At 47.7% G+C, this 11,855-nt stretch overlaps 1 protein-coding gene across 1 annotated transcript in view; it reads left to right on the forward strand.

Moving 5' to 3' along the window:
* LOC126518295 (uncharacterized) overlaps positions 1 to 11,855 on the forward strand; it is a 90,399-nt gene that overhangs the window by 19,637 nt on the left and 58,907 nt on the right. The window contains exon 4 of the mRNA XM_055064553.2: positions 3,573 to 3,630. Within this exon, the coding sequence (XP_054920528.2) occupies positions 3,573 to 3,630 (58 nt within the window). The remainder of the gene's footprint in view (positions 1 to 3,572; positions 3,631 to 11,855) is intronic.

The following is an 11,855-nucleotide window of genomic DNA, read 5'->3' on the forward strand; positions in this document are numbered from 1 at the left end:
TATAATTTTTCAAGTCTTTGGCATCCCCTTTCTTATGAATTAAGATTATATTGGCGTTCTTCCAAGATACCGGTATGGTCGAGGCCATGAGGCATTGCATATACAGGGTGGCCAGTTTTTCTAGAAAAATCTGCCCACCATCCTTCAACAAATCTGCTGTTACCTGATCCTCCCCAGCTGCCTTCCCCCTTTGCATAGCTCCCAAGGCTTTCTTTACTTCTTCCGGCGTTACTTGTGGGATTTAAAATTCCTCTAGACTATTCTCTCTTCCATTATCGTCGTGGGTGCCACTGGTACTGTATAAATCTCTATAGAACTCCTCAGCCACTTGAACTATCTCATCCATATTAGTAATGATATTACCGGCTTTGTCTCTTAACGCACACATCTGATTCTTGCCTATTCCTAGTGTCTTCTTCACTGCCTTTAGGCTTCCTCTGTTCCTGAGAGCATGTTCAATTCTATCCATATTATACTTCCTTATGTCAGCTGCCTTACGCTTGTTGATTAACTTCGAAAGTTCTGCCAGTTCTATTCTACGAGGTAAGCTCATAAGGAGGCTTTCCAGGTTTCAAGAGAGCAACCAGGCGGCTGATCTTTAGGACCGCGTAAAAGCTTGTTCGAAGCAAACGCTAAACAACAAGCACATTCTCTCACCGCCGAAATATAGAACGCATGCTTCCCGCTCAAATCGCCTAAAGCAGCGCGCCGCGAACACGCGGCTAGTCGATTTTGAAAAAGCGCGCTGAGGTCGGGTGGCATTCGGCGACTTGGATCGCCTCCGGGTCTCTTGCAAACATCTTGGCGAGATCTGCGCTCGCAACCGTAAATATAAAAAATTACACGTGTGTGGCACACCAGAGGAGCACGCCCGAAAGGCGGCTGTATATATTACACTGAAGCTCTCGACGATACGGTAAAGGCGACTAGAGAATGCAAATAGTATTGCAGCCGAGCGAGTAAGTCCATTTTGGCAATTGTAAGTCTAGTCTAGTGGGGAAGACGCGTTCTCTTTCCAAACTCGAGAAACGAAAGTGTAGATGATCGAAGGAACTTTTTCTCGTATATTTATTTACATCTGGAAACATAAGAAACAAGGCTACGTCATAGCGAGCATGAGTCGGGCCTAAGCCCGAGTAATGCCTGCGCTCTCATGGATCGATTGCCGCGCCGCTGCAAGCGAGGCAGAGGTCAAAGCTGAACACGAATAGATCTCTGGGAGGCTCGCGCACTTGTATGCACGGTGTAGTGCCTCGGTGGGGTGGTACTTTTGGTAAATGTGCCTATCTGTTGGTTTTGCAACAGCAACAACAACACGTTTCTGTTAGCTGACTTGTTGATTGCATTTTTTTCTGTTTTTAGTGTCGTTATTTAAGGGATGGAAAGAGAAATATATTCACCGACACTTACGATACTCCCTAACGCGAACTTTGAGCGCAGCTCTGTACCTCTTTTCATTTCGCGATAGACTGGCTGGCGTGAATAGTGTCTCGTACGGTTCGTTGCAAACGGGGCGAAGTGTGGCGTGACTACCTCGCTAATCGGGAGAGCACGAGAGGCAGCGCATGGGTGACGCGTGGGCGCGATTCACAGCAGCAGCCGCAGACGGACCTCCGCTCATGCAGCGCTTTGTTTTCATGTATACAGACGACGCGCGCTACTCTGGCGTTATCTTGTAGCCATCGTCGCCGCAAAACTTATCACGTTTGCGCCATGCCCTCCCCTTCCGGTTTCCGCCTGATGGTACCACTGTAGCCTTCTCCACTTACCTCTTCGCGCTCTCTTCTCTACTGCCGTATTTCATCTCCTGGGGCACCCCGCGTCCGCTTTTGTCCTTCACTGTGCTCGTTCGCTCGTTTACGAAGGACAACGCCGACGCTCGCCGCAGGAACGGGCGCCTAAAAGCTGTGCTCTCAAAATTATGCAGATCCACCGCACGTGCATATTGGAATTTGTGTGAAGCGAAGCTATCGGGAAGCGGTTACCTAAATGGCATAAAACTAAATGCGACGCGTGCAGTGTATTGTCCTTATTGTAATGTATGCAACGTGTAATCTCTCGTGCAACGTTTATATTTATGCGCTTTACCTGTCACAATAATGTGACGCACTGTTCATCTTTGTACGCTATACCATTTACGGTGTAAGCCGTAATGCAAGCAGCAGCTCATACGAATGCACCCCGCGAGACGACGCAGTGAAGTCACGAAGACAAAGGGGATATTGGTCCGCGGAAGAACGGTAAGGACTGTTGTAAGCTGAGCGAAGTACGACGCCAAAGACACTGGTAACATTGACTATTGTTTTCTTCCCGTTTCATTCCTGGGTTCAAGGCCTAATAGAAACTGAGGTGTGGGCACATGCTCTTGGGCTAACGTGGTCTTGCGCGCACGTGCTACTCGACTTGAAGCGTGCGCCTATTCGATAACACAGTAGCCATAGTCAGGAATATCTGGGAAGGCTCGCTGAAAAAAACTTCACTTTAAAAGAAAATTGTGCAGACGCCATCGGTGTTGATTTTCAGCTTATGCGCGACTAGCCCGAACGAACGAACAAGCGAAGAGAAATAGCAAGCGAACGTTTTCTTTGCCGAGTCAGGCCACCGATTGACCATCGACCACCGACCGACCAGCGACCAGCTACCGACCGAACACCGACCACCGACCGACCTTCACCATGGACCGACCGTCGACCATAGACAGAACGCGAAAATGGTCGAATGAGCTGTAGAAAGTCATTTGCTTTAAAAGAAAAGAGAGGGAAGACGGAAGTCGCGTAGTACGTTCGGAGGTGCCCATCCGGTGCCTGCAGCCAGTCACAGACATATGTAGACTACGGGGACTTCAGGGATGCATGTGTCGCTTTCTGAGCCCGCGACGCGTGTGTGGCGTACGATCCTAGGACAAATATACATGGACCGTGCGTTACGAGTAAGGGAAAACAATGTATTGCCATATAGGCTGATTTAGTATTACCCTTTGTAGCACCTTCAAAACATAAAAGGGCAACAAAACTTGTTGTTAGCCGAGTTGCTTCATAGCACTTAAGAAAAAGGTACTGCGCCAAAGGCAGACAATCACGGACGCGGATAAGTGCAAACCGTGTCGCTTGTCCGTGTCGACATTCCCTCGATGTTGTCTGTTTTTGACGCAATATCTTAAGCATAAAAAGACCTATCGAAAAACCCGTAAATGCTGGAACTCGTATATCCAATACCATCGCATACCGTATGAATCTTTAATAAGACCCCCTCCCCCCTTCCAGGATATCATTTAATTAATGTAGTGTGTCTGTATACGGTGCGGTTACCATATATGATTTATCGTGTTTCTGGGTGTGTGGGGTTAACGCCGCACATGGGTACTTTTGAAAGCACGACTTGACAGCGCCCAAATAGTCACCGAGACCGTAGGTATGTTCGCAAATGGTCAGCTACTGGACAGCAAGTTGAGAATTCGCTTATTTTGCTTGTCTGTAGATAATCATGTAACGCGTACCGCTAGTACCTAGCTGCCTCCGAAGCAGCTCTGAACGCAATTTCGAATTCACTTCGATTTCTTGTGCTTATTGCAGAGACCCGCCGAGCGTAGCTTCAGGAACCAGCGGGAATCACTTCACGCAACGAGAGGTGGTAAGTTAAGGACGGGGCTGTACGGGGAGTTCACGGACAGTTTGAGCCGGCGAACGGTATGTACCGTAAAGGATACCTAATGTGCCCCCCCCCCCCCCCGCAAAAAAAAAAAAATTGTCAGCACGTTGTTACCCTACGCATGAAGTAGGGACATCTTACGATAGCTGGCACAGATGTAGTGATGATGAGAATTATGATGATGACAATCCCAAAAGCGGTGGCGCACACCCATCTAATCGCCGATGGGGGTCCTTCGACTGTCTGCCTTGAGCACTGAATTAGAACCTTTCATTATGGGCTTTTTAAAGCGAAGCTGTTAAGGGGATTTGTGCAGCAGTTGTCGTCCGGAACTGAGGACCGGCGTGCGACGTCGTGGTCAATGTCAAATGTAAATACAAAGAAACGTGTGTCAGAGCCCTGACTTTGCTTTGAAACGGGATGCAAAGTTATTATGCTATAAAACTTACCTTGCGTATACCGCTCTGTAATATGCAACTTCTCTGTGTTGCGTTCTTTTAGCCAGTAATCCTTAACTGTGACTTCGCACGTTGCATTTTACCATCCCCACACTGGTACCATCCCTACACGTACTGATTCGGCAGTTAAAGCTGATGGCGCTGTCCAGCAGGGCCGCCTGCGTCGTAATTCATATGGGCATCGGTGATGAACCATAGGAACCGCCAGCAGATACTTAGTACTTCAGGAGTGTGTGTGTGAAGTCATTCGTACACATTTGCTGCCTTTGATGTATCCATTGATCAAATTCGCATATATCTGCGAAGGATATTTCGTTCGTTGTGTGTCAGGGCTATGTCATGCGTCGCACTCTGAATACAGCCATGTCCTCCTGAGACACGGAGAGAGGACAAGGAAGCAGTTGCTTTTCAAATCAGTTCTTATGACCGGGTGGTATATTATTAAGGTATATACCACTATAGCAACTATAACTATGACCGAGTGGTATATTACTAAGGTATATACCACTATAACAACTATAATCTCCGTCGTCGTGCACGATCTCCGTGTTCCTGAAGTGGGAACGGGGCGGCAAGAGGCGGACTCACAGGAAGTAGACAACACACACCGCTTTCCTGTCTAATTCCTGTCAGTCCTGTATTTCTTATTTTGTTGTAGCGCAAGCTGAACAAGGACCTTGCACCTGTCCTTGTTCAGCTTGCGCTACAGCAAAATAAGATATGCCGTACCAACAAGACCCTATAGCTATCCTCATCGAGTCCTGTATTGTCTGCCTCCGGTCAGTCCTCGTCTTGCTGCCCTGCTTCCAAGTTCAAAGGCATTCAGTAGCAATTAGCTTAACGTCACTCACTGCTCCCCGCGTGTTCTTGGGTGAAATGCGCTTTTCTTTGCGTGAACGCACGGATGAAGAAAGGTGCAACATGGCAGGGCTGGTCTACATGTCGATGCAACATCCTGTGAATGTATTCGTGGAGAGTGTACTTGGGTGAGAATATCGCCTTGCACCGCAGGGGCGTCTGCGTCAGCAGGCGTTTGGTATGTTGCGTCGCCCCGCACCCGAGCACATGAGGGTTAGACCCTCCCGCGCGTAGCTTTGCGTGGCCTATAGCCGTGTCTGCGGCAAAGGGGATTCGGGGGTTTGAGTCGATGCTGGGTGTTCGGAGTTCTAAGTCCCCATCGGTGGAGGCAGCACACCTCTTTGGCCGCTGCTTCACATAGAGGGCTGCTCCAGACTGACCCACCTGGAGGAAACCGGCAGTCGCCTTTTCCTATCCTCCTCTTCAACCTTCGTCTTTCTCTCTAGCTTTCAATCTTTCCTGTCTTCTACTCACATCATTTTACTTCTGATTTATTGGGTGGCAGGGGTTAACCTTGTATGGGTAGCCAACCTTGGGTGTACCATATTTCGTTATAGCAGTAACAACGTACAGCTGGCGCTTGCAGGACCTGTTTTACACTTTCCGCGGCGTCCCCATGTTGAGCTACATGATGGGTGGCTGCTAATACACGTGGCGTTGCTGCCTAAAACTCCAAATATCTCAATGGTCAATTCGTCTCCACCACTCCTTGATCGCCTTAAAGAAATCGCCCCGCAGATGTGTTTCAGTTCTTTGGACGTCAAAGACAGAACTTCCCACGATTCCATGTGATTCACTCGGAAAAGGCAGAAAACCAAGTACGAACCATCTCCCCCCCCTTTCTTTTGATTCTGAATGTCTAACTGAGGCTCTTGGACCAGGTTATGAGGCATCGAGGATGTCAAGTGATGATCTCCTCTTCCAAAGCTCCATGATCAGAAACAATATGAAAAGCTGCCCAATCTAGTGTCCTTTGGGGACGGTCAAGTAACAGTAACCCCGCACCATACTATGAACACCACCCGCGGTGTTGCCTCAGACGATGATTTGTTGGAGATGTCCGAGGCTGAACTATTGGAGGGCTTCAATGGACACAATACCATAAACGTTAAATGGATTGAGATGAGACGCAAAGGCAAAGAAATCCAGACTAAGCACCTGGTGCTCATTTTCGAATGAAGTGTTCTGCCCGATTCCATTGAGGCCGGGTACATCAAACTTCGTGTCAGGGCATACATGCCAAATCCTCTCAGATGTTTCAAATGCCAGCGACTCGGCCATAGCTCACATAACTGCCGAGGCCGCCAAACGTGTGCGAAATGCAATGCTCATGAACACTCATCGGAGTCTTGCGAATACACGCTACACCGTGTGAACAGTGATGGGAAGCACGCCGCCTACTCGTGGCCGTGCCCATGCCGGAAGAAAGAAAAAGAAATAGTAACAATTAAAAGCAAAGGAAAATGCAACTTTCAAGGAGGCACGCAGGAGGATATCCTACCTGCCCAAGGGCACCTTTGCCGATGTGACGCGTCAGGGGGCAGCGACACAACGGCTTCCGGCAGCTGTCCGGCCCACACGCAATGAGCTAGCGGCGATGCCATGCACCTCCCCTCCCCTCCCCCCGTTTCCGCCACACCAGCGGAAGGGGCCGTCGACCTCCTGGCTGGTGGCCTCAAAGGTCTCGTCCGACGTGCCGAAGCCTTCACGTCAAACACAGCGCTCGCAAGAGCGCGTGTACAGCGCCTCGCAAGAGGCGATAGACACAACAACCAGCCAGACGGCGCCGTTAGCGCTTAAGGAGCGGCGAGATTCTCGCGATCGCCCCAAAAAAAGAGACAAAACTCGCGTCACTGCACGTGGAAAGGGCCCGTGAGCTAATCTTCATCTCTTAAACGCACAGCACAAAACACATTTATCATAATGGCGACACAAATAAATTTGAATTTTCTAGGACTTCTTCACAAATTCGACGATGTTAGAGAACTCCTACACAAACATAATCCAAAGTTGTGTGTGTTCAAGAGACACATCTGAAACCCACAAACGCTAACTTCCTTTGTAATTACACCATCTCCAGAAAAGACCGTGAGGAGGCTAACGCCTCCGGCGGTGCAGCAATAATTGCCGACAAATCTGTAGCTTGTCAGCAAGTCGCCCTTCAGACGCCCCTTGAGGCAGTGTCAGTTCGGGCATTCTTCTTTAATAATTAAAGACTGGCCACTATGTGTTCTTTATATACACCCCCTAACTATAATATCAGAAAAAGCGATATTTATAACCTCATTAATCAGTTTACGACCCTCTACATGCTCGTGGGTGACCTTAACGCCCACAACACGATGTGGGGAGACTTGCGATGCGACACGAGAGGTCGATTCATTGAAAGTTTTCTTCGACGCTTACTATCTGCCTGTTTAATCCTGTTCAATAAGAAGGAGCCAACCTATTACAGTTTCCAACACAACTCGTATTCATCGATAGATCCAGCAATTGGCTCCGCTTCTCTTCTGTCACACCTGGGATGGAACGTCACCAATAAACTTTTTGGAAGTAACTACTTCGCTGTAACTTTAAACTTGATAACGCAGCATGCGAATTGTCCCCGTATTCTTCGATGGAAATTAGCGTTGGCTGACCGGGAGCATTTTAAAGAGTCAACTTGTTTACCACGATATTTTATAAACGATCTTAGTATAGTTAATGCTGTTGCACATTTTACCACTTTTATTATTGATGAAGCGAAAAAGTTTATCCCACAAAATAATAGTGGTTAACTTGCAAAACGTGTTCCCTGGTGGAACGAAGACTGTAGAGAGGCGCGAAAGAGGCGGAATAAGGCATGTGGCGTTTTGCATAGATCGCGAAGTGCAGACAATCTCATTCAGTTTAAAAATGTTAAATCACATTGAAGGCGCACACGGCGTCAGGCAAAGAGAGAATTCTGGGTGAGGTTCCTCTCGGGTATAAATTCATACACACAGGAGGCGAAATTGCGGAATGGCCTAAGAAACCTAGAAGGACAACAAATCCACCCGTTGCCTCTGGTGAACGGCCGAGGGAATACCTTGCAAGACCAGGCAGGCTCTCTTGGGGAGCACTTTGAGCGTCTGTCAAGCTCATGCCATTATTCGCGCTCCTTCCTTAAATATAAACAACTAGGACAATGCTAAGCCAGTCTACGTAAATGCCCACGGAACGAATTGGCCTTTCAGTATTGCCGAGTTGAACGCTACCTTGATCCCATGCACGAGCTCTGCACCGAGACCTGACACGGCCATGTATGACATGGTTAAAAACGCACATACTGATACACAGCTTACACTACTCGCACTTTTTCAACACTATTTGGGCTGCCGGATACCTTCAATTCGCATGGAAAGAAGCGATTGTGGTCCCTCTTTTGAAGCAGGGTAAAGCACTTGCTGGGTGGCAAGTTACCGCACGATATCTCTCTCAAGTTGTCTTTGTAATCTATTTGAAAAATAATTAATTGGCGACTCCTACATTTCCTTGAACTGGACAAAATGCTTGATCCTTATCAGTGTGGCTTCAGAGAAGGGTGCTGCACTGCAGCTGACCATCCTGTGCGCATTGACGGAAATATCAGTGACGCATTTGTATATAAACAGTTTTTCTTATTGATGTACCTCGATATGTTGAAGGTGTGCCACAACGTGGCGTTACGGAATCTTGCGAAACTTGTCGGGAATGGGCATCCCTGGGAATATGCTGAACACCTAATAGAAAGCTATTTGTCTGATCGTACTTTCCGCATGAAAATCGGCAGTGTATTGTCATGTCCATTTACACAGGAAGCTCGTGTACTTGAGGGAGGCGTGCTCAGTTGCACACTCTTTATCATTAATATGAACATACTCTGTGCCTCATTACCACCGGCTATTTTTGTATTCCGTCTACGTGGACGTCATACGAATGTGATTCAAGTCCTGTAACATCGTAGTGTGCGAGAGACACGTACAGCAGGGCTTGAACAATGTGTCTAAGTGGGCAGACTCAAGCGGATTTAAAATCAACCCCCGCAGAAGTTCTTGTGTTGTTTTTACAAAAAGAGAGGCCTCGTTCCAGATCCTTGTGTAGAACTCTGTGGACAAGAAATACCTACCAACAAAGAGCACACATTTTAGGTACTATATTTGACTCCAGGCTTACTTTCATTCCATACATAAAATATCCTAAAGCAATATGTATATAACAATGAACTTACTGAAAAATCTATCCTACACAACGTGGGGTATTATAAGAAGCCAACAAACAAAAGACACCAAGGAAAACACAGGGGAAATTACTTGTACTTACTAATTGAAAATAAATAAATTATAAATTAATGGAATTGAAAGTGGATGAAAAAACTACTTGCCGCTGGTGGGAAACGATCCCACGTCTTCGCATTACGCGTGCGATGCTCTGCCAATTGAGCTACCGCGGCGCCGTCTTCCCATCCACTTTCTGGGGTATTTATGTGTTACTACTAGAACTAACCATGGGAGTGTTAGCTAGTGACGCCACTCACAAACCTTGGCGGCGGATGTGGAACATCCTTTCTGCCGCAGGCGTAACGAGTACGTGGTCTTTCTGGGTGAAGGCAACTGGTCGATAAACCCGCATATGCTACTTAAAGGCATCAATGTTGCTGAATTCGAGACCGTCGTTATATAAGAACGAGAAAAAAGGGGGTTAACCAAGGGGCTCGATTTTTTTTAATCATATCATGAGAAGCCAACAGGGACATCAAGTAAAACATAAGGGAATTTACTTTTACTTACTAATTGAATTAAAAGAAATTATAACTTAATGGCAATGAAAGTGAATGAAAGAACTTAGGTGGGGACGCATCCCACGTCTTCGCATTACGCGTGCGATGCTCTAAGCGATTCAACTACCGCGGCGCGGTTTCCCCGTCCACTTTCTTGGGTGTTTGTGTTACTACTAGAACTAACGTTGGGAGTGTTAGCCAACGCCACCACTCACAAACCTTGGCGGCGGATGTGGAACATCCTTTCTGCCGCAGGCGTCACGAGTACGGAATCTTCCTGGGTGAAGGCAACTGGTCAATCAACCCCACCTGCTACCTGAAGGCATCAGTGTTGCCGGATTCGAGACCCTCGTTATGTAAGAACGAGAAGAAAGGAGGTTAACCGAGGGGCCCGATTTTTATTAATCATATCATGCCAAACAAAGACACCAAGGAAAACATGGGGGAAATTACTTGTACTTACTAACTGAATTAAAGAAATGATAAATTAATGGCAATAAAAGTGGATGAAGAAACAACTTGCCGCAGGTGGGGAACAATCCCACGTCTTCGCATTACGCGAATTGGTTAGAGCATCGCACACGTAATGCGAAGAAGTGGGTTCTTTCCCCACCTGCGGCCCTTAACGCAATTGTGTTAGTACATGGCAGTAGTGTTGCACAAAGGAAAGACGACCCGTGAAGCTTGTATCAAGATTTACGCCGCGTCGTGTCAGCTCAATGGCCTCTGGACGCCTAACTAGGCGTGACCCCTCACAAATGCTGTGCAGGAGCTGCTGCGCTTGTCTCCGAGCTCACACGCAACAGCAACGACAGTAGAGAGAGGAGGGGTGATGGTGAAAGTTAGCGAAGTAATTGAGAGAGAGAGCGAGAGAGGGGGCGGTTTTGTGAGCTACAACGCTGCAACCCAGAATGGCGCCGAAGCGTGCACTAAGTGCCGACGAGACGAAGGCTCGCGTGAAGCGTCCAGCGGAGCAAGAACAACAAACACAAGCGGAGCAGGCAAGGTAACATTTCACAATCCGTCACGACTGTCGTATGCCGTCAATATATCACCTGCAGATAACGTCAATTATCGCAAACAGCAGACAAATCTTCGCATACATCGATTCCCACAGTGCGTGGGATCTGCATGTTTTTTTGATACCTGGTGTTGACAGCTGGACTGGGAAGTGTTCCAGACCGCATCGCGGTTGATAGATGGCGTTCATTCGGAGCATTTGCCGGCAACAATTTTGCAAGGCTAGGGCAGTCTGCAGCAAGCAACACCGCTGCTCCTCCTCCTTATTTTGACGATTAAATGCTTGGAAATGGAGTTGCCAAAATATTGTCCGTGACTTACTGCAGCATTTGTTTTACAGTGTGTACGACGCCTGGATCGGCTGCGGGAGACGCGTGGATTGATCTCTCCGCCGAACACCCACTGGATTATAAACTGGTGCAAGCCAGTGGCGTAGCCAGAATCTTTCTTTTTTCGCGAGGTGGGGAGAGGGGAGCCTGGGAGCGTCACATGGGAGGGAATGACACACACACACACACACAAACACACACACACACACACACACGCACGCACGCACGCGCGCGCACACACACACGCACACACACACACACACGCACAAACACACACACGTGTTAAGTTCACATGACTAACACTCCCACGACTCGTACGTATATGCGAATACCCAGGAAGTTGGACAGCAGGATGGCCGCCGGGCATTGGTCAATTAATAAAATATCTCACGCGTAATGCGGGTTCGGCTCCGCCTGCCCCAAGTTGTCTTTTCGTTGACTTGTTAACTTTCCCTTTGCATTGTTCTTGCTATCTCGGTGAAGCATGGGAAATAATTTCTGCTGTGCTGTCTCTTGCTTTTTTTGTCCATTTTCCTCGTGTGGTCGTAATTAACAAAATATCCGACCTACCTCGGATCCAGCTATACTCTCCTCACTTTAGCGACATTTCGTCGGGGTCAAAACGTTGGCGAAGCCGAAACGCTAATCCTATTAACCTTTATTAACAGGATCGGTAATAGTAACTCGTTTGTCGTCACTGTCGTAACGCTTGAAGATACACTAAGGATAAACGATAATTTAAACTGAGTTTAAGCAGGCGGCCTA

This window comes from Dermacentor andersoni, chromosome 11 (genome assembly GCF_023375885.2).
Source record: "Dermacentor andersoni chromosome 11, qqDerAnde1_hic_scaffold, whole genome shotgun sequence".
NCBI classification, from domain to species: Eukaryota; Metazoa; Arthropoda; class Arachnida; order Ixodida; family Ixodidae; genus Dermacentor; species Dermacentor andersoni.